The sequence below is a fragment of the Athene noctua genome, chromosome Z (assembly GCF_965140245.1).
Source record: "Athene noctua chromosome Z, bAthNoc1.hap1.1, whole genome shotgun sequence".
NCBI classification, from domain to species: Eukaryota; Metazoa; Chordata; class Aves; order Strigiformes; family Strigidae; genus Athene; species Athene noctua.
This window is the reverse complement of record NC_134077.1, coordinates 53,491,321-53,515,735: the sequence shown is the minus strand read 5'-3', so window position 1 is coordinate 53,515,735 and position 24,415 is coordinate 53,491,321. Positions and strand designations below refer to the sequence as shown.

The 24,415-nt window shown below is 39.3% G+C and overlaps 1 protein-coding gene across 3 annotated transcripts in view; it reads right to left on the bottom strand.

Annotated features, from left to right (window-relative positions):
- Nucleotides 1–24,415, bottom strand: part of FANCC (FA complementation group C) — a 73,148-nt gene that overhangs the window by 30,043 nt on the left and 18,690 nt on the right. For all 3 annotated transcript variants that reach the window (XM_074931849.1, XM_074931851.1, XM_074931850.1), the window contains 2 exons: nucleotides 4,597–4,716; nucleotides 3,737–3,801 (listed from right to left, as the gene is read on the bottom strand). In XM_074931849.1, coding sequence (XP_074787950.1) covers nucleotides 3,737–3,801; nucleotides 4,597–4,716 — 185 coding nt within the window. The remainder of the gene's footprint in view (nucleotides 1–3,736; nucleotides 3,802–4,596; nucleotides 4,717–24,415) is intronic.

The window sequence follows — 24,415 nt, the reverse complement described above, 5'->3', positions numbered from 1 at the left end:
TGGTTAAATGTAAGAGATGCATACCTAACTGCAGCAAACATTTATTGGAATGACTGTTTATATGTCGTTACATATTGTCTGAAGAATATTAAGGAGAAGTCAGATAAAATTTTGATATTTTAGTGCTCAAGGCAAACCACATAAAGGATATAAACCCAGTTCTGAAATGCAGCCAGTTGTGTTTGCTCAGTAATCACACCTTTCCTAGCAAGGAATGCTTTGTCTTTCTCAGGATCAGCGAAGCACAGGTGAGGAAAACTACAGATTCACAGCTCTCATGAAGGTTTGCTAGGCCCTCACAAGAGACCACCTAGCTGCTTTTAAGGCCTCCTGTTGTTTCCTTGACCTCTGTCCTCTCAACAGAGACAGCTTCTAGGAACCAAACAATATGAATCCTTCTGTCTTCAAGTGCTCAGTTGAAAATTTTTTGTCTTTCAGATCTACAGTTGAAGGAATATGTAACACTTTTGGATCTTATACAAACCACTCACTTGACCTGCTTGCTAAAACTAGACACTTAGAAATTATTAAAGACAGTGGAACCTGGAACATAAACAAATCACGAAACCTTTGGAACATAAACAAAAGAGAAAATGGCACACAATATAAAAGAGCGTTTGCAAAAGGAAATCACAAGTTTCCTGGAGTATATATAGTTTGTAGCAGATGAAACTGCAGATTTTTCTAGGTGCAGTTTTGACAGTAATATATTTATGAACACCAAGTTCTGAAATCAGAAATATTGAATTCTAGAAAATTAAAAAGTGCTAGGTTGGTTTAAAAGGCTTCCTTGAGTTGCTGCAAGGTTCTCCTGATTGCATTGATTAGTAAAAGGGGTGCATTCTTTGCAAGAACACAAAACTGTTTTCTTTGGAGAGCCACTAATATAGTCTAGGAAGAGCTGAGACATGAATTACACTACAGGCTGCTCTGAGTAAGAGCTATCTGTATTGCCCTGCAGGTATTAAAACTACTCCCAAACAGATGTTGCCTATTGGTCGCTGGTATATGTTGTGATAGAATTTGTGGACACAGAGTACCATTGTGGTTTCCACAGTGAGAGAAATAAAACATGACACATTTTCAAAGACTCAGATTTCTAAGTACCTAACCAAATACGTGTTTAAGGTTTCTTACACTGAAATAATCTGGGATGCAGTTTTTCTATGAGAAGTGTTTCTGTAGGAATGGTAGTTATTGGGCTGATATTTATTGTGCAGTAGTGTTCTCTAGGGTATACATGTAATGTTCACAGACCTAAGACTCTTCAAATCAGTCCCCTGGACATAATTCTGTTTCTAATTCCTTATCCAGGATTAGCAAACTGTACCAGTTCGCTTTACTCTTAAAATTTTAATTTCGGAAGAAAAACACTGCTAAGGCAATTTTCTTCTTTTTCTACATAGACTTCAAAATATGTTCCAGGAGAATAATGAACAGTGCATTCCACTGTTTGCAATGAATTTGCACATTGTCATCTATGTTGCTGTAAGCATCACTGAACAGAGAAATAAGACAATGTACACCTCTAACTGCAAACTACATTTGTCTCTGCAACTTGAATAAACAAACCTTGCAATTTCTATGTTCAAAAATCCACCTAAGTTCAAAGTTTTCCTTTTCTTGTGGTAGAAATCAGATATTTCTCTTCAACAGTCTCATTAGCTCTTCAGCTAAGTCTGCTTTACCCCACTTTATAAAATGTGTGTTTGTTTTCTACATTGAACAAAACTTCGTGATGCTCCTCATTTCATTAAATGTGTCCATCATGTCAATACTAAATTCAGCTCTAAATGAATTCAGCTAATCTACTGTTCCTTACACAAACACTGAAGTGCAAGAAGACATGGAGAAAAATAGCGAAGCTATTGGCTTATGATACAAAGAACATACTTCAAACAGCCTTCTCTTTCCTGTAACTTTACAGGCTATGTGGTGTTAAATAGGTCATAGAATTCATTATATCAGCAGCTTTGATGCTGAAGACCAAGAGAATACCCACAGGATAGTCATACATTTAAAACAAAAGACACAATTTGAATATATCCTTATTTTTTCCTCTTTTTTTTTTTTTTTTTTTTTTTTAGCTGGAATACACTTAATATGCATGCAATCAGAAGGATCTACTACATACTCAAGTAATTTTAAAAGTATTGACAAAGGATATGATCTGCATTTCAAGGTCAGTGGAAAGGCACAAATTACACAGTGAAAAGGCATGATCATGTCAAAAACAGTGACAACAGTTGCATTAGGCAAATGTATTCCTTTTTTTATGGTCACAGATTTTGGCTTAATTCACTGTATTTATGTAGTGTGGATAAAAAGATGATCATTCTCACTGACTACACCTAGACATGTAGAAACACCCCAAAGAATGTTGCAGGGTCATTACTAGCTTTTTATTATCAGGACTGGAAAACTGGCCAGAGCACATCACAATTTCCTTCCCACCCACTTTCTCAGACTTTCATCCTTAGAAAACCAGGCCAAGGAAGCAGTTAAAGGGTGTTCTTGGGTACATATAAAATAGTTGTATATGAAACACACAGTACTGCCACAGCACTGTCTGATACCAGATCAAGGATCTAGAGGAAGGAAAATTAAAGGTTCTTTAAATAAGCATGGACTAATTTTATCATTAATAACAAATGCAAAGTATACCATTCTGTCATATTAAACTATCACTCACACAAACAGGGAAAAAAGTTCCTTTGGAAATTTTTTTTTGCTTTTTCTCATAGTAACTGCTAGTTAACTTTGGTTATAAGGATGCATATAGCAGCCAACATTATGATCATGAAGTTCATGAGGTTCAACAAGGCCTTGATCAGGGCAATCCCCAGTATCAGTACTGACTGGGGGATAAAGGGATTGATGGCAGCCCTGTGGAGAAAGACTTGGGGACGAAAAACTGGACACAGGCTGGCAATATGCACTCACAGTCCAGAAGCCACCCATACCCTGGGCTGCATTACAAGAAGCACGGCCGGCAGGTCGAGGGAGGTGATTCTGCCCCTCTACTCTGCTGTCGTGAGACCCCACCTGAGTACTGCAACCAGCTCTGGAGTCCTCAGCACAGGAAAGACATGGACCTGCTTGAGTGGGTTCAGAGGAGGGACACAAAAATGATCAGAGGGATAGAACACCTCTCCTGTGAAGAAAGGCTGAGAGAGTTGGGGTTGTTCAGTCTAGGCAAGAGAAGGCTCCAGGGAGACCTTATTGGGGCCTTCCAGTACACAGAGGGATCTTAGAAGAAACAGAGTTTTTACCAGGGCCTGTAGTGACAGGACAAGGGGCAATGGTTTTAAACTGAAAGAGGGTAGACTTAGATTAGATATAAGGAAAAATCCTTTCCTGTGAGGGTGGTGAGACACTGGAACAGGTTGCTCAGAGAAGCTGTGGATGCCTCCTCCCTGCAAGAGTTCAAGGCCAGGCTGGACGGGGCTTTGAGCAACCAGGTCTAATGGAAGGTGTCCTTGTCCATGGCAGGGGGGTTGGACTAGATGATCTTTGAAAGTTCTTTCCAACCCAAACCATTCCATGACTCTCAGGTTAAGTATAAACTCTTACATGAAGCACAAATTAACAAGCTTGTCCACACCTGAAATTATCTACATACACATCCAAAACTTTCCAACTGAAGCCTAAATTGCCCAAGAATGTAAAGAGGTCCTCACTGAACTGTAACAATCCAAACTAGAATTTATCAAAATTATGTTTAAGTAACACCTACCTCCCCTGAATGTTAAGCCCATTGAACTGATTTCCTTTGAGTTCTGTTACTAATGAAAAGACCATCTGTTAAATAAAATAAAATAACATTAAAATAAAATGTATTACACATACTGGAAATAAGCAGACATCAGTTTCATGGTTCTCTGTTGTGACTGACATCATGTAGAGGTTAATAACTTTCTCTGATCACTCAGGGTTTTTTTTAATTTATTATTGGTAACAAATTAAAGCTGTCCAGATCACTAAAGAAACTATGCTGCAAAACATTTTTTGAACATACATTATATACTTTCCACATTTGAAAACTATGAAGCTATTTATTTTAGCTCTGCTTCCCTAAGAGTTGAGGTAAAACTTTCAGAAGTGTGCTACTAAGAATTTTTATCTGCTTTATCTAATTTAAGTCATCATATTATTAACTATTACCATTATTTTTATACATTAAATGTAAAAGACACTATTCCTAAGATTTAGGGCTCCTCTACCATTTTTAATGCAGTGTATACAGTCAAAGAAAACATTCCAAAATTACATTCTAATACACAAAAGAATATATCTAATTTAAACTTAATGGAAAAAAATATTAATGATAGTGAAGACTTTTTTTTTGCTATAACACAACAGCAACAGAAATTTTGTTTTTATGAACATCTATGACAGTATAATCTAATAAAAACTTTCTCATTTGTCCAGAGATTTCCCACTTAATTTTCTCCCTTAAAAGGCTGTAAAATAATTGATGTAAGAAAAGATAAACGAAGTTCAGTCCATGTTCCTTATCACAATGACAGTTCCACGTACATGCTTATAAACTGGTGATTTATTATTAACAATATCTCAGTTGCACAAAATACTTACATTTTTAACTAAGTGACAATAATAATCTGCTGACGTGTAGCCAAGAGTTGATATGAAAGTACTGGTTTCAGCTTCATTACTTTCCCACTTAGAAGAAGAAAGGAGATGGCACAGCAAACTCTGAGACATCAACAGAAGGGCAATAAAAAAAGTATTAGGCTACAACATTCTGTGTAAAAAGAACTGACTGCTATTGAACTATACCTGGGGTAAGTAAGACCTTTTGATCAGTTGTGGCCATTTTAAACCATTGACACAGAAGAGCAGACAGCTCCCATCAACCATAAGGAAAACGCTGCAGCTGCTAGTATCTAACATGAGTTCACACACTCCAAAATTTCAGCAGTTGTGCAACAGCAGTGGACGCCATCCATGTCAAAACCAGACAGACCTTAGATAGGTTTCAGTTCTCTTGAGAGCTGTTTCAGTCCGGTATCTGGATAGAAGCAGTCATGTTGCTACACAACAACAAAAAAAAATCACCTGTAGTCTTGATGAGTATTGTGATCAAGAAGAGAAAGCACGAACTCATCATTACCTTTCCATATCACTCCTTCAAGAGGCCCCAGTATTTTTTATGAGATTCAGGGGCTGGTGTCAATTTAATTTGCTTCATTTCCTCATTATCTTGAAAAGACAGTGATAACATTTTAGTCTGACATTTACTTCTCTACCAATTTCACTATGGAATGCTTTCAGTCACATTTAATAAAACCTTTTTAATACATCGTATAACAATCCTTTGATGGCAGATTCAGAGTAAAGTCACCTTAACATATTTGATACACTGGTTCTGCAGGTGCATACAGAGGACTCTGAACATAGTACTCTGGTTTCACGTTCCCTGTTCTTCAGTGCTATAATACAGCTCTGCTGTCTTTTGTATAGATCTTACAGCACCTTCCCGACTCAACACATTTATGAAAATTGTTGTGTGAAATCTTGAGCAGGTTTTTGCATCCTGCTGTCATAAATGAGCAGAAGTAGTTTTATGTTGCTTATTAAATCATCTGCTCTGAATTTGTTAAGTTCTCTTTCTGTCCTTTGTTGCTACATACTGATATAACAACAGTTACATTCCCTTTCCAGAGGTTAATTTCAGGTCTTTATGTATAATTGAAACTTAAAGTTTAAATTAAATTATCCTTCGTGTGGCAATAAATATAAAATCCTTTGTAACAAGAGGGTCAGGATTAGCAAACAATGAGGAGAGGGGCTCTGAAGAGGAGGAGAGCGGTCGGGGACCCTTCTGAAAGCATAAAAAACCCGTGGCAAAACCGCAAGATGAGAAGGCAGAAGCCCAGGGAAGAGGGAGAGCCTCAAGTCGCCTCCCCCCTGAGCAGGAAGAGCGAGCTGCGACCGAGGGCAGCAGGGACTCAGGGCGGGAGGAGACGGGAGTGACAACGCCCAAGGCCCTCATGTACAAGAGCAGCCCCCAGGGCCGCGGCGAAGAGGGCGGCGAACAGGGCCTGGCGCAGCAGTTGGCGCAGGCAGGGCGAGCGGGCAGGGCACAGCCCCTCTCCTGGCTCCAGAGCTCATCTGAACGAGTTGTCATCTTACCGTCCTCCACGAGTGGACTGAACCATGGTCTCCGCTTGCATCAAAACCACCACCAGAAAGAACGTGGCGACCCAGACGGAGCTGCCAGGCAAACACGCAGGGTCCGGGTCCCCGGCTGCAGGGAGTGCCTGAGCCCGTCCATCCTGCCGGAGGGCAGCAGGGACAGCACCTGTGTGCGCTGCCATCAGCGGGGTGACCTGCTCAGCCTGGTGGCTGGACTTGGAGAAGAGGCTGAAAGATTAAGAAGTATTAGGTAGTGCGAAAGGGAAATTGATTGGTAGAGTAGCACCTTAACACCCCTGAAGCAACAGGAGCAAATGGAGGCTCCAGAAGAGGCAGGTGGTCACCAGGCAGAAGGAGGGGACCTGAGAATGGAAACAGGTCCCTGCTCACAGAGGCAGGAAAATCCTCTCCTGATCTCCCTCACCTTCCATGGTGCTCCTTTGCAATAGATACAGGGCCCTGGAACTTCTGAATGAGGCAGAGAAGGATGAAGAAAATGAGCCAAACAAGAAGGAAGATAAAGGTCCACCAAGGCTGAGTCACTCTAGACCACGTATTAAAAACAATTCTATAAAGAACCCCAGAAAAGTCATTGTAGTGGGTGACTCCATTCTGAGGGGTGTCGAAGGCTCAATATGCAGACCGGACCCGCTTCATAGGGAAGTCTGCTGCCTTCTTTGGGGCATGGGTGACAGGCCTCACAGCAAAACTCCCCGCTCTAGTGAAACCCAAGGACTACTACCCTCTCTTGTTTTTTCAGCTAGGTAATGACAATATTACCAGAAGTCTAAAATCAATGAAGAGAGGTTTCAAGGCCTTGAAGAAACTGGTTAAGGGCTCGGGGGCACAAACAGTGTTCTTAACATCCCTTCAGTTGTGGGGATGGATGAAGAAGATTACTGGAGAACTCAACAGACAAACCTGTGGCTCCAAGACTGGTGTTATGGGCAGGGCTTTGGATTTTTCAATCACAGGATAGTATACAGGACATCAGACCTTTCGGCATTAGATGGGATGCACCTGTCCCAGAGGGAGAAAAGGATCTTGGGGCAGGAGTTAGCTGGGCTCACTGACAGAGCTTTAAACTAGATTTGAAGGAGGAAGGGGGCAAAACTGGAACTTCCAGACATAAGCCCCAGGGTACATTACCAGAGCTTGTGGGCTGTTGTGCCAGTGATGACCCTCACTGTGCCATCTCAGTGGACGCACAGATGAGGGGATGGAAAGGCGCAGCACAACTAAGGTGCAAGGGATACTGATGGATTTGTAACCATGGTAGCAGCTGAGAAAGCGCAAGCCAGACTTAGGACCTCTAAATGCAGAAAGGTGCTGGGTACATCAGCTCATCTGAAGTGCATGTATACCGATGCACACAGCATAGGTAACAAACAGGAGGAGCTTGAAGCCATAATGAAACAGGAAAATTATGATGTAGTGGCTATACAGAAACATGGTGGGATGTCTCCCAAGACTGGAGTGTGCCAGTTGATGGCTACAAGCTCTTTAGAAGGGATAGACAAGGAAGGAGAGGGAGGGGGGTGGCGCTCTATGTTAGGGGCTGTTATGATTGCTTTGAGCACAAATGTAGTGAAGACAGGGTGGAGTGTCTGTGTGTTAGAATCAGGGGGAAGGCCAACAGGGCAGATGTTGTAGTAGGAGTCTACTGTAGGCCACCCAGCCAGGACAGAGAGATGGATGAAATATTCTATAGGCACTTAGGAGAAATCCCACGATCACTTGTCCTTGTTCTTGTGGGAGACTTTAACTTCCCAGACATCTGCTGGAAATACAACACAGCAGGGCAGGACCAGCCCTGGAGATTCCTGGACTGTGTGGGAGATAACTTCCTGACAGAGCTGGTGAGTGAACCGACCAGAGAAGGTGCCCTGCTGGATCACCTCTTTGTGAACAGAGGAGGACTGGTGGATGATGTGGTGGTTGGACGCCGACTAGGGCATGGAGATCATGAAATAATAGAGTTCTCTATTTTTCGAGAGGCCAGGAGAGGGATAAGCAGAACTGACATCCTGGACTTCAAAAGGGCTGACTTTGTCTTGTTTGGGCACCTGCTTGACAGGATCCCTTGGGAGACAATCCTAAAGGGTACAGGAGTCAAGGAAGGCTGGGCACTCTTTAAGAAGGAAATCTTCATGGCTCAGGAGCAGGCAGTCCTCAAGTGCTGTAAGAGAAGCTGGCACCAGAGAAGACAACCCTAGCTGAACAGGGAGCTTTGGCTGCAACTCAGGGAGAAAAGGAGAGTTTACAGCCTTTGGAAAAAAGGGGCTAGCGACCCTCAGTGATTACAAAGATGCTGTGAGGCTATGCAGGGTGGAAATCAGGAGGTCTAAAGCCCAGCTAGAAATTACTCTGACTTCAGCAGTCAAAGATAATGAGAAATGTTTCTGTAAGTATGTCAACAGCCAAAGAATGACCAGGGAGAGCCTCCATCCCCTGCTAGATGCAGGAGGAAACATGGCAACGAGTGTTGAGGAAAAGGCTGAGGTGCTTAATGCCTTCTTTGCCTCAGTCTTTAATAACAAGACTAGTTGTACTGAGGGAATCCAGCTCCTTAGTCAGAAGACTGAGGAGAACAACCCCCCCCACAATCCAGGAGGAGACAGTCAGTGACCTGCTGCATCACACAGACACACACAAGTCTATGGGACCGGATGGGATACACCTGAGAGTGCTGAAGGAGCTGGCTGGGGTGCTCGCCAAGCTACTTTCCATCATTTACCAGCAGTTCTGGCTGACTGGGGAGGTCCCGACTGACTGGAAATTGGCCAATGTGACGCCCATCTATAAGAAGGGTCAGAAGGATGATCTGGGAAATTACAGGCCTGTCAGCTTGACTTCGGTGCCCAGGAAGCTGATGGAGCAGCTCATCCTGAGTAACATCACACAGCACATGAGGGACAACCAGATGCTCAGGCCCAGTCAGCATGGGTTTATGAAAGGCAGGTCCTGCCTGACAAACCTGATCTCCTTCTATGACAGAGCGACCTGCTTATTGGATGAGGGAAAGGCTGTGGATGTTGTTTACCTTGACTTTAGCAACGCCTTTGACACCGCTTCTCACAGCATTCTCCTGACAAAACTGGCTGCTCACAGCTTGGATGATCACACGCTTTGCTGGATAAAAAACTATCTGGATGGCCGGGCACAAAGAGTTGTGGTGAACAGAGTTAAATCCAGTTGGTGGTCAGTCACGAGTGGTGTCCCCCAGGGCTCGGTTTTGGGGCCACTCCTGTTTAACATCTTTATTGATGATCTAGACGAGGGGATCGAGTGCACCCTCAGTCAGTTTGCAGATGACACCACGTTGGGTGGGAGTGTTGATCTGCTCGAGGGTAGGGAGGCTCTGCAGAGAGACCTGGACAGGCTGGAGCCATGGGCTGAGCCCAACTGGAGGAGTTTCCATAAGGCCAAATGCCGGGGGCTGCCCTTGGGCCACAACAACCCCCAGCAGCGCTACAGGCTTGGGGAGGAGTGGCTGGAGAGCTGCCAGTCAGAGAGGGACCTGGGGGTGCTGATTGACAGCCGGCTGAACAGGAGCCAGCAGTGTGCCCAGGGGGCCAAGAAGGCCAATGGCATCCTGGCTTGTGTCAGCAATAGCGTGGCCAGCAGGGACAGGGAAGGGGTCTGACCCCTGTACTGGGCACTGGTGAGGCCGCCCCTCGATTCCTGTGTTCAGTTTTGGGCCCCTCACTACAAAAAGGACATTGAATGACTCAAGCGTGTCCAGAGAAGGGCAACGAAGCTGGTGCAGGGTCTGGAGCACAGATCGTACGAGGAGCGGCTGAGGGAACTGGGGGTGTTTAGTCTGGAGAAGAGGAGGCTGAGGGGAGACCTCATCGCCCTCTACAGCTCCCTGAAAGGAGGGTGCAGAGAGCTGGGGATGAGTCTCTTTAACCAAGTAGTAAGTGATAGAACAAAATGTAATGGCCTCAAGTTGCACCAGAGAAGGTTTAGACTGGATATTAGGAAGCATTTTTTTCCAGAAGGGGTTGTTACGCGTTGGAATGGGCTGCCCAGGGACATGGTGGAGTCCCCATCCCTGGAGGTGTTCAAGAGTAGAGTCAACATAGTGCTGGGGTATATGGTGTAGTTGGGAGCTGTGAATGTTAGGTTAATGGTTGGACTGGATGATTTTCAAAGTCTTTTCCAACCTCGGTGATTCTGTGATTCTATGAAAAAACCCTTCATTTTGAAAATATGTCATTAAAAGGAAAGTTCAGATGAAAGCATTGTGACTTCCATGGTCTTAGGGTATCTCACTCTACATATTCTTTTTAAAAGAGGGATCTGATGAAAGAATAAAGACTAAAAAAACCTAAAAATCAGTTAGCTCGTTTTCTGCTTTCAGAAATCCAAACCAAATATTTATGCATGCTTTTGTTGAACATCTCTAAACAACTTTGGAAATCCTGGAATTAGATGTTTGATTATTGTGAGAGAGAAGATAAAATCAGCATAAGCACACCAGAGGTCTAAGAGAATTCACTACAATCAAAACAAGTAACAAGCATTTGGGACACCTTATTTATTGTACTATTCTGTAGGATTATTTTACTAACTTGCAGACTTACGTTAAATGCCTGAATATCCTTCTCTTTCACTGCAAACCTTCTTTCCTAAATAGCCCTCGAAAGAAAAAACTGCTGTTTCACCACCATCCAGAGACTTCCCTAAAACTGAGGAGGAAAGAATTATGAGCAGAATTTGCCCCTTCACTGAGACAAGCAGCACAGCACTGGGCAGGTACCATCTCAGCTAGTATCTACAACTTCAGAAGAGGAGGAGGTGCTTTAGTCTCCTGATACTACCTTTTCTAAGCAGGGATCCAAAAGCTCTTAGAAGCCTTTTCCCCCTTCTTTCTGTAATGGGAAGTATCTTCCTGCTCACATTGATGGTGAAAAATATAGAAGCCTGAACTAAAGGCACAATTACCTCTGAAATTAGACATCAACACAGAAATAGCAGTTGCTTTTTATTACAGGACCACATGACAATTTTTATGCTAGTAACTGTATTTGTGTAGCAACTGTCATGAATTTATGACAGTTTCAAAGACATTCCAGGGGAACCAGATAAACCAATTCGTTTCTGGAGATAGTGTGTTGAGAAGTTTTCAAAGTATTTATGATTCTGAATGTTCTCAGAAGCAGATGTGAAAATCAACACAGGCAGTGTATTTTTGAGATAAGAGATGGATGGTTTCACTGGGATGAGCCATGCAAACCTAATACTGATTAGGACTTCCCAGTGACACTACTGGGCTCTTTTTGCCAACTTGGATGAGTCTGTCAAAGTGACAGATAGAGCAGGATAGGACAGCAGGATCTATCATTTACCCTAAAGGATACTTCTTAATAGTATAGTCTCCCTGGTAACACTGAGTGCCATTATTTTTTGAGCAGAGATCATTAATGCAATTTTTCTGAAATTATGATATATGTGAATTTGTTGCAGTAAGTACAACATGGATACCCAAGGGTAAATTTCTGAAATCTGGTCAAGTAACAGGTTTATTTCTGACCATTCCATCTGCTTCTACAGGAACCAGATTTCCTCCGCACTGCTAAGAAAAAGCACGTATAGTAAGAAAAACTAACTTATTCAGAGGAAGCATTAGAAGTAAGTGCTACTTCCTCTTTGCAGTTTGTCAGATTTTGGAATTAATATTTCTTGTATGGCGATGGTTTCAACTGTGTGTACATCAATTCTGTTCTTAGCTGTTCCCTGTACAGACAGATGGCCCATTGCTTTCAACACAGGTCTAGAAAACAAGAGATCGAACTGTATTTCCAACCTGGCTTTAAAAATACTTCCAAATTTGTAATCAATTACAACATTAATGACAGATCAGAAAATATGATTTCCAATCATTATTAAAAAAAATAAAAATGCTATACAGTAGGTACAATTTCTTTCCTTAAATATGTAAGATTCTAACATCCCAAATTACTTCCTCAATTATTTAAACAGAGTCCTCAGGAAGCAAGGTATACACATTCCTGTGATGAAATTTAAATATAAGTTAATTTGTTTTGTTTGCTAGCTTTCAGCAGCTCAGTCCAAACTAAATTCCTGCAGATATTTTTAGTAATATTTTCTTTAAAATCCTGCCTGAAGTCTTAAGAATTGTGTCCCATACCGTCTAGATTAAATGACCAACAACAAAATACAAACAGGTCTAATATTTTTAGAACGTTTTTACTATGAAATAAACAGCTAGTTCTGGAGAATCGTAATGGCTGGCTGTAAATGACAAGGCAGCATGCTCATTCAGAGACTGTCTCAACACCAGCTCTTTAAAAAAAGTTCTGTGAGTAGCATGCTGATGTAACACAATTCACATTATTTCCACACACATATTCATTCATAACAAAGTCTGTGACTTAATTCTGCTTACAAGACCTCTTGTTCACCTGTTCCTTAGTTCCAGAAGACAGAAAATTAGTTTTCCACAAGCCAAAATGTAGAAGAAAATAAGATAGTAAAACATCATGCAGATTTAAACATAATGCAGTTTTCAAAGTACTGTTTATACAATTTTGTTTTCTCAAGATTTTATAAAAATCTCCGTCTATAAAATTAGGGGCAGTTATATGGTGTATATTTGGTAACACCTTAATTATTATCAGTATGTGAGAGTGTATTTTATAAGGTAGTAAAAAACATTTCTTTAACTACTTACCATCTATAACCTAACAGAAATCTCCAATTTCTGCTTTAAACTTAAACTTGGTTAAAACATGTTTCAAACAGATGAAATGTTACACTGTGCACACACATATATTTCAATTAGCCAGTCAACATAACCTCCCACTTTACTAAATTGAGTCTATTCCAGTAACCGCTCAGAGGTTCTGCACAAAGAAATCAGTTTCAATTTAACTTTAAGAAAGATTAGAATATCTTCAGTAGTTTACTGGATCGGGGCCAAAGTGCCTAAGTATAGGGTGGGGAGGGGTTTTCTTCCTACATTTCTTTCTGACATTCCCTGTCAGAAAGTTTTTTTGTTTCAGCACAGTTTATGGAGACATGTATTTATGGGATGGTTTTCATTAGCTGAATTCTATACCAGCACAGTACATGTTTAGGATTTATGGAAGCTTCTCCTTTTTCTCCTTATTCACTTGGAATGACAATCTGACATCTGCCCACATCTAAATCACCACGGATAGCCATGAAAGACTAGTTGATCATAAACAAATTATTCTGTTAAACACTCATACAGAAACAAGGGTCTTGCCATTTAAGCATGTGATCAAGTTACTGAAAATCTATAAATAAATGCTAGACTGAGTTAATATTACTACAGAGTTAAAAAAAAATAAAAATAATCCAGGAATAATATTATTCTTCACAAAATTAACGTTGCCAGACTTCACTGCTTTTCACATATTCCCAGAGGAGAAAACACTGATTCTATGAAGTTCTCCATACTGTACTTGATGTAACAGAGGACTTCATCCTGCTCTGTCCCTGAAGCATGTAAGCAGGCTCACCTTCAGTCAGTGTTTGCAGTAAAACTGCTCAAGTTCTCTTACAAATGGGCCAAATTCCTTAACTTTGCTTCAACAACTTAACTGCAATTTGCTTTTTAAATAAAGTAGTAATAGCAAAAATACACAAAAGAAGCATGAAAACCTACAAGAAAAAAAAAAACAAACAAAACAAAACAAAAAAACAAAACCAGATATGCTGTTTCTTTAGAAATTAATGTATGCTATGAATTGTGTTAATCTTACTGATACCTGTATCTTATTAAAATGACTAGGTTCATATTCCACCTCTGTTTCTTAAAATGGAAGAAAAACATTACATACAATTCAAAATGAACCTGATCTTAATTTCCAAATGATATGCAGGAATGAAAATTACGGGAAAAGAGGGGAAGGGGAAGCTGCATTGTTGTTTCCTCACCAATTCAAGCTCAGTTAACTTCTGTGAAACTGGTATAGGAAAAACATCTTGCGCTACTACTGTGGCTAAGACCACACAACTTCTTAATGGATGAGTTCCAAAGCCTAAGCTCCATCTGCAAATCACTAACAAAACCCTCGGAAATCGTTAAGAAAGAAGCTAAAGAACTGTGCGGCTGGCAAGCTTTGAGTCTACTCTTGGCCTCAGACAGGAAAAGCAGTTTCAAATCTCCTTTTCTTTTCTTTCTTCTTTCTCTTTAAGAAACACCCACCTAGAAAGTGCTATTACTCTTTGTATTAAAAAAGGGGAGACTTTTGCTGCTGAAATAAAACACATACACTTACAAAAAGAAATTCAATAGCTTTACCAGAATCAACCATAAATCTTTTTTTTAAGCCCTCTGTTTTAACCAGCCAGAGATTTAGAATTAATTTCCCTCTTCCCTCCACAATTTTCAAAAGCCAAATTGCAAGCTTCCCACAGAACTCCTTAAATCTAAAAAAAAAAAAAAAAAAAAAAAGTGGAAAAGCAGGATGAATAAATCTAAGTTTAGAAAGAGTGGATGCATCTATTACTACTTTTAGTTTAAATCAGTGAGTTCAATAATTTCTAGAAAAAATATAATCCCAAATTTACACTTTTTTCAATAAATGTATTTGCCCAGTGTCAGATTTTTATTCTTCCAACAGGTACACATTGCAAATACCCAAAGATCGCCTAGCCTAGGATGTTATTCAGGAGAATTTACTTATAATTGCTTGGGTTTGGACTTCGGTAAGTATCAAGCTGCTAAAAGTGTAAGGACTGAAAAATGTTCACTGAACTTTTTAGCAAAAAAGCACAAAATACTCCTATAATGGTGATGCAACAACTGCTGGATACTAATTATATTAGGTTGAGCAGAAGTATCTAATGCCAGTAGAATTTCTTCAAATAGAGACCTCTATTTGTTAGTAAAAAATCCTTATTGTTTACTAGAGCCACCTGGCACTACTGAAGTGCTCTGAGAACTGTCAGCTGGCTAGCAAATTGTGACACTTGCTGTTAAAGCTCCAGCACCCTTGCAGGGAAGCAGAATCCTTAGTTTCTCATTTTGTTCTTTGAGATACTTGGCTTTTGTTTATTTTGGCCCAGAAATTATTTATATTCATGTTAGCTTTGCATTACTAAAGAATTATCTACTTGAAAAAAAGAAGAGAGTTCCGTTTCCCCCCAGACTATTCATACTATCATTCTATTTTTAAGTAGAACGATATGTTAATACTTGCAAATTTGCAAACACTGCAAATTCTCTTGCATCCTATCAATGAAATTTTCTATAGGTGACTAGAGAAGGTCCAAATCAGCTTAGAAAGTTGATTCACAAAGGGGTTAGTGTGAAGGCTAGCTAACAATTTAGATGTATAATCATCAGTAGGTTAGAAACAATCAAGAACTCCCTCTGCTTGACTTTCCAAAAACTGAAAGAACATAAAATACCATCAATGAAATCAGTAAAACTTCAGGACAATAAACATCAGAAATAGGTTATGTGCTGTATAAGAAAACCCATCTTCATGCTTAAATGTTCTCTTACTACATTAAAAAGAGCCATCCCCAATATTCTTGTATGCATGTCTCTTTAACATCTTCAATAACCCTGCTGTCCTTTATGAATAAAACTGCTTTAGAACATAGTCTATAAGAATTATTTAATGTATACCATCACTGTATCAACTACTTACTCATCTTTGATTCATCCATCAATTCCAATTTTCACTGCAATCTTCCCTATTCCCCAGAAGTGACCCACCCTAACCACACCTAAGAATCTTCTGTTTTAACCCCTAGATGCAGAACTGTATAGAGCAAGTTTAAGAGGCATATAGGTCAAATATTAAGCAAGTATCGCTGGGAAAAGTGGGTTTCCCTAGGTGTGTACCCAGCATAGTCACACACACTTCAACAGCTGATGCAGCTGAACAAAAGTGTTAACAATGGTTCTGAAATCTTTGGCCCACATATGTTGTCTATGCACAGGACAGACACACCAGGGACAGGAATAGAGGCCAGCAGCTCTGAGGAGGCCTGTTCCCTTTCCAGGTTGATCTGAGACACAAAGAGATTGCACAAATGACTGAGAAAAGTGCCTCTATCACTCACTGCCTTGGGACACACTCCAAAGCAAGCAGATTTGGTTCTCAAAACTGAATTTTAACCAATAATTTAAAAGTTGAACAGTCCCATGTCACATTAGGAGTTCATTAAGTCATTGGACTCTAATTAATGATGTCAAATCTTAAAAGCGTGCATATATCTCATTTAACAGTCTTTTCCTTTATGTTTTGATTCAAAGGAAAATTGACTTTCAATTATCAGTTACCCAATGAAAGTTAAGACACTTCTTTCAAGCTGATTTCCATACTTAATTTCACATATGCCTAAAAACAATGTAAAAAATAATCTATCAAAATGTATCCTTTCATGACCGTACATTTATATAATAGAATTACAGTATCTGTCCTGAACTGCAGCTGATTTACATACTCCAAAAAGGCTTGTAAATGCTGTATAAGTATTTGCATGATACCAAGTTTAGCTATTTAACTCTATTTCATGAAATTCAAGATTCCAGATGAGTTAACAGAGGAGTTATCAAACATTAAGAAGGTGAAATCCGCTTCCAAAGCATTAAACTGGCTGCCAGGCTAAAAAAAAAAATTTAAAATGTTCCCCTTCATTATGGTTGGAGAAAAAGTTCTGTACTAATGGCTAGAGCAACCATAAAACTTTTAGAGAAACAGTAAAACAACACTGAGCATTAAAAAAAAAAAAAAAAAAAAAGTGAAAACGAAATCAATGAAGAGTAAAGAGTTAAAAAAGGATTAAATATTATATAGCATTTAATATAAGTGCAGAGGTTACTTCCTATCACCAAAACCCAAAACCAAAAAAAAAATTCAGGTTTTAAAGTAACATCTATTTTATCAAAATCCCAAACCAAACCAAACAACTTTCTGAAGAGTATATGTGTGTGTATATATATATATATAACATTATATGCTATTTACTTCAAGCAGCACTGATTTGGTAGGAAGCATGACCCGTATGGTTACAGCTGACAGAAGCAAACAGCCAAAAGGAAGGGTGAAGGGAAGTTATACTTTCTCAAAATTAAAAACCCCTAAAAGTCTGTGGAATGCTGTTTACTTCAGCTCTGTTTTACAACCATTGCTGCACGGAGAAGGGATTGAGTGAAATGTCTACAGCCTGTGGCCACCCACGCTATGGGAAACACTATGATTAAAGAGAATGCTGTGTTCTTGTATCTGCCAGCAAAGTCTGCTCTATGCTGTAATTATTTATTATACTTGCAGTCTTCTTACAATCTATTGCATCTGTTGCAGCAAGTCCAACACTGTCCAATAAAAAAGCCATTGAACATGAATAGCAAGTTATTTTTAATGTGCATAAATGGATCAAAACCTAGACACTGTAAATACTTCTAAGTTCATGAAAACATTTTGCCTTACAGTACAGCCAGTGCCATAGTGAAAGAAGATCTACCAATGAAACATTTACTTTGACCTACTTACCGAAGGATATAGCCTGACACACCACCCCTTCACCCCACATCTTTATAATGAGCTGTCATTGCTTCAGATCTTTAAAGCATAAAAACTCTGTGAATTGTAGATTAGACATGCTCTAGAGAGCACTAAACTATTGTAATTCCATCTGTCACTTTGTTGATTACACATATTGAACATTTCCAATGACCCTATGATTTAATGCCTTATAACCTCTCCCTTTCTCTTTAAGAATGTTTAATATTTCATAGCAACAGTAACTTTGAAAACAGTAAGTCCTAAACATCAAAATAAGTAGTTCTCTCAGCAAAAAATTTTGTTTGGAATACTTATCTCTGCAATAAGTAGTAGAAAAGTTCAAAACTTATATTCCATGCATATTCCTGATACTGTTTTGTGCTTTACCACACAAAATTAAGCAGTACAACACTGTTGTTGGAAGCACAACACATAGCTGTTATTGCACCCTTCCCTACAAAATTTATGAGGCAGTCTGTACCATTTCAACAATTTTGCCAGGTGCTGGCTGCTCAGATTCTCCTGTGAAAAGCACAGATTGTCTACTGGCTATAAATATGAAGTGTTACACTAACCAAGCAAAGAGGGAAGAAGGATGTACCAAAAGCAAGGCTGAATGAAAAAAAATCAAGGACTGGGTAAAAGCCCATTTGTCTCCACCCACTCCAGACCTCTTCCTGAGGAAATGTCCTTAGACCTTCTTTGATATAAACTTTTGATTAGAGGTAAGTGTAAATTCCACAGAGTGACTGAGTGCCACAAAGACTCTTGAAGAACCAGAAAAAGTATAAACAAGATACATACTTTAATCACCATCAGATGTCTTTCATCTGAAGGAATACACTGCAGTCTTTGCAGTGATCAAAGTTTCTGATGATTATTTGCACAGGTTAGAAGAGGAATGACAACTCCTCTTTTCCAAACATACCAAAAAAGCCATAATATCCCTAACACCACAAGAGTGAGTCTCAGAAAGTGATTAAGTAACTTTGAACTACCTTAGCCTCCAGAAGACTTAACATTTTCCATTTCTTTCTTGGATGCATGCCCCCTGGAACACAGACCTCTCTCTTCCACCAGCTGCTAGGGAAAACCAGGTCCCTGGCTCCATGCCTCCCTTTCTCCTCTTAAACTGGCATTCCCTTCTGATTATTTTGTATTTTAACTATGGTAAAACATTATAGTGATACTATCAACATTTAAGAAAGAGTCTAAAGCAATTAGTTATTTATCTTAGTCTGAATATTACAAAAATTAGTGTTCTCCCCACAGGAGGGAGAAACAACAAGTTTCAGATGTTGTATTTGTAATAAAAGCATGCTAAAACCTATACTCTATGCCACAGATTCCTTCTCCTCTAACTTTCTCAATAAATAGCAGGTGAAGGATGTTCATAATTTTAACTCAAATCTCTCAGTTCAGTTCTTGATTTCCCTCTTTCAAAACTGGCTGGATAAGAAGGAAAAAACATGTTTCTCAGTATGACCTCTAGCAATTCATAAGCCTTTTATAGATGCATTACACATATATGTCATTAATATAGTATTCTTATCTCATAGAGACATCATTTATTGTAAAAATAACATTATTTTCATTTTTTTCTGCATCAAATGGTCTTAGGGCTCATTTTCCCTTGTGGAATGACAAATGATGAACAATTCAGGCACTGCCTAACTTAATAAAGCAGACTAAGGAACAGACCTTGAGGTTTACTATAATTTGTGCACTAAATATCTTCTTTATGTTACCTTAAATTCCCATCTCCTAGAAAAATGTGGTCTTGTAGATTTGTTTTTATAAAGACAGAAGAAGAGAGAAAAGCTTTTTACATTATATTTGGATTATTCTTAGTGTATCATATTCATTCCTAAAAACATGAGGTGTTCTTAACTATCCAAAAAAGCATGCATATGAATAAAAATAACATGTAGTGAGTTTTATTAAAAGATGAAGAGTATATTGGCCACAAAATGAAATCAACACTCTTCATCTGAGAGGAGACTATCATAATTCCAATGTACCACCTACATCTTCACGTACAAATTAATGCATCTGTATTAAAGTTGGTAATGTTATAGAGAATGAAGAGATGGAATGCTGTCTTCTTAAATCACAATGATCTAATTCATATTAAACAAAGTTTACAAGTAACAATGGTAAAAACAAGCCAAAGAATGTTCTTTTATGATGGACACACTCTCAATTAATGTAATTTCTTTTTGTCTAAAAAATATAGAATACAGTGCAGTTGCAGTTTTTTTGAGATGTACTCACATGCTGACATCTATTCCATCAAAAAGGCATTCAAGGAAAAGGGAATGTTTTGTAAAAAGAGCGTATCATACCCTGCCGTAACAGACAACAGCTCTTCAGGTTGTAAAGACAAAACCTTTCTCACTTTTGAGTACCTACCTGAATACAGATTCATACTGTGGGAAACTTCGGTCTGGTAGAGGATCTTGGAGGTGTCTTAGAAAAAGACATTCTGCCAAGAGTAGTACTGTTTCAGGAAGCCTCCAAGATGACCTATCATTTCGTTAAGGTATGAACAGAACTTCAAGCAATCAACCCACATGAACTGGAATGAGGCCTAACTTCTGAATACTTCAATACACTTGAATACTTTTGGACTCTTAGAGTATATCATAACAGAACTCATTATCTTTATGGACATTTTTTTTCATATAAGCACTATGTCATGTTTATTTCAGTAACTAAAATAAAAACAAATGGGGAGAATAACAGAAGTGGGGGTTTTTTCAAAACTTAAATGCAAAGAAATATTAAACATGAGTTTTGGAAAAGAAAACAACCAAGTGAAACTGAGCCAAATATACAGACAGGAACTACAGCTGGACCCAGAGACTACGATATGCAAACACTAAACAACCACTGACCCTGGGGGAAAAAAGAGGGGAGTGGAGGAGAAGGTGTATCGTCTGTAACCAACAGATCAGGATAGGAACTGTAAAAAAACAAGATATGGAGAAGTTCTGGGCAAAAGGATCTCTTGTTCATTACTGGTTCACATCAGGAAACCCAAATTCTGGCTCTCCAGCTCATAATCTTGTATCACAAAGATACCTTCATAAAATCAAGGACAAATGACAGACAATTGGGTTTGATGATACACAGTATGAACTACTGCCCAGCTCAGAGAAGATGTTACTTAGGTAAAATATTTTAAAAATGTTACCCACTATCATCTGTTTAGGATGATCAGCAGACAGGGATTACAACAGCCTTGAACTATCAAATGTTAATATGCAAACTTTCCTTGACAGGAGAACAAAAACAATAAAACTGTTCACTGACTGTGAAATTGCCTCTCTGCCCAAAACGAAGTTGCTATAGCAATCATCCAGACTAAAGAGGCAAAAAGTGAAACCAGCTCCCCTGACAGATGTTAAAAGGATTCACCACCACAGGAGAAAGGATATTCCTGGACACAGGAAAACTGAGTGGATTAGATATTGAGAAATCAATCGTACATTTGAAGTTTAAAGGACTCCAGTGTGAAGTAAGAAGAAAACGCATTTGACTCAAACTTTGAGGTGACATTCTAGTCTGACAGCACAGACTTAAGTCCCTCTTAGTGAGACAGTAGTCATGAAATAACTATGCTAATGAAGACCAAGTCATTCCAAAAGGCCCCCCATTACTTCAGTTGAGTCTACAAAGGGAGAATACGGTATTTCACTGTTTACCTGCAAAACCATAATTATCAAAATGTATGATGTGTATGTGAACCTGAGCTGCTGTGGCACTTTCAAATAGCAAGTTGTCTTGAGGGACGAGAATAAACCTCCTGAGATACCCATTGACAGGAGGAAGACTCACAAAAACCACTGGCGCTAAGGAAAGCCAAACATCTGATCATAGGCATGAGCTATTATGAAGCACTGTTACTTATAGCAAGAGAGTGTCCCTTAGAACAAGGGAATTTGAGATTAGACTTTGAAATTGTATGTGGCAGAAAAAACTGCTCCATTACAAAATATATTCGTCAACTGCTCTCTTATTTATTGTAACAGCCTGTAATGGCTACAAATTACTCCACTAAGCAGATTAAATACAGTCATATAGAGTCCCTGCCTGGACCTACTTACCAATTAGACCAAATAGAGAATGCTTGGATGAAAAATGCTCTCTGGGGTTTCACCTTCAAAAGATTAGGAAAGTGTCTGGAGAGTAGGTAAAGCACTTCACTGTCACACACTTTCCACACCATAAGATGCTCCTTTCATCTACCAGAATACTTCCAGTTCCAGCAAGCTTATATTAGATCACAACATTCCACCATCAGTTTACTCGTCTCTAATAAATACACTCACCTTTGTGTTTCAGACATTAAATCAACAAACTTTGCTTTGGCCATCTGGGAGAAACACACAATGACCCCTGGGCAGAAGAAATTCACACGTAATAATCTGTCCCACTTCCCCACTAGAAGTCCTTTCTATCACCATCTACAGAGCTGTTCTCACAGTGCACACATTGTCAGTTAGATCATACAAGCAAAAAACTGAAAGATATACAAAAATTAGCTTAATTGCCTAAGCCTTCCCAGGACTTATCATGCAAAGTTTTAGAAACTGTATCCTTGGTCTTCTAATGCACATCTGCAGAAACCTCGCACTGTATTACCTAAAAGTAATTCAAGGCAAAAGTAAGACTGAAAGACATCAGAAAACAAAGCAAAAGAAAATAAAAATTCCCTAGTGTGGCAAACCTCAAAACCAGTCTACTTATTTGAGGCCTACTAGTATACTATATGGAAGAGTAATTCAAGCAATACACACATACTGAATATACTATTGGCTATTAAAATAAGTGAATAGGGAAAAAACCTTTATTAAATATAGTATCTTATAGGTGGATATCTCTGGAAAACAGAGTAATAATCAAAGTATTTTTATTTTTCTAGAAAGTAAGTAAATTTACGCCTACCCCGCTTTAGTGGAGTCTCACTTGACTTCACCTGCAATTTGAACTTCTGACATTTAAAAAGAGAAATAACAGATTTCTTTCTATCATATTAATTTGAGACCAGTCTAAAACATCTCTGTCAAAACTAAGAATTCTTAAATCTATGAAGAAGCTTTATTTTTCTCCTTTAATATATTTTTTCCAGTGTCTTAAAGGAACCATCATGACAAGTCTTATAGAAACCATGAGAGTACTGCAACACCCTTTGACCTCTCAAATTGACAGCAATAATCAGAACTATGTTGTTGTGACCCTCTGAACTAGTATTCTTAAATTACATTTTTGTCCTTTTAAATTGCATTCCCTAACGATACCTCTAACAATTACTACACATGGTATGTTTGAAAGGATACAAGTTTAATTACGCAGCAACAGAAATACCATAAAAACCTTTCTTTCTAGCTAGCATCCTGTCTCTTGACAACAGTCAAATGCACAAATCTTAGGAAAACCTGTACAAAACCAGCAGGCATTTAGTTGTATCTTCCTTATGCCTGCTTCCTAGGGGTTTGGCTGCCCGTGCTCAAGGCCAGCTGCCATACAGTGCTGTGTGAGCAAGAGTTGTAAGAAGCTGGGTCCTTCTGGCTTCACTTGGGAACTGCATTAAAGCACAAGCAAACAAGGCCTTTGGTCCTTCCCTGAGCTACACTGCAGTCATGTCTGAGGCTGGTTAAGCACCTTGCTGATCTGGAGCCTGCTCATGACCATGACTTGCTGGCTTGACCTTGGACCTGCCTCATCACTGTGAATCTGGTCTGGTGATCACTGGACTCACAACTGACCCTAGCGATTGTCACTGGCCTTGCTCTGCTCTTCTTGTGCAACTGTGCCATTTCTGTGTGAAGCCACAACCGCACCTGCCTTCTAGTCACCTGCAGATCCTGGCTCACCTTCCCCTGTGAAGCAGCCTACCCTTGGCTCTCCCTCACAGTGTCAGTGTTCATTTACCTAAACTTCCTCTGTCTTGCAATGGCCTTTCAAGGTGGGACTAACAAGTCTTTTGAATTAGCTCCTGCATTGAATACTCTCAGATCTCACACAAAATTAAAAGTCAATCTATACACAAGTTTTGGTTCACTGAGGTTTTTCCAAATGCTGACTAGATTTTCCAGTGAACAGCAATTCTGTCCAAGGTCTGAATTTACTTTTGCAAATGCTGTATTTAGAGGTGAAAAGTATTTGATTACTAAATTTTCCTCAGACCTTTTTCTTGAGTGGCCACAATTGGTTTATTATCATTTCAGCTGAAGCTCAACTTCCACCAAAAAACCCCCAAAGATTCTTCTGCATGAACTGAGGTCTGTGAAAGAGTAGGAGTTCTTACTCTTGCTTTTGTTGGGTCCATGATACAAACAGCAGTATTTTCCCATGTTAACTGACATCACAGCAGTGATACCACCTCTGGTTTTTTTTGCAGAGGTGGTCACAATAATTGAGGATTTTTTTCTTAAATTAATCCCTTCAGTTTCTCAAATTCTTACCACAAACTGCATAGAACACTTATACAGTTTTACACAATGATACACTCACAAGGATGGTGCAGCTTGATGAAGTGCATAAACTGAATTCTTAAGACCTTTTACACAGTTGACATATATGATGCTCTTCCTCTTAGTACAATCTGTTGTGCTATACGCTTCTCCAGAGGTGTTACACCCATGCAAAGGCATTTTTGCTTATTTAACTCAGTTCTGCTTCTTTCAAAACCAGCTTGGAGCTCCTGACCATATACTTGTATTGTTTGAGTA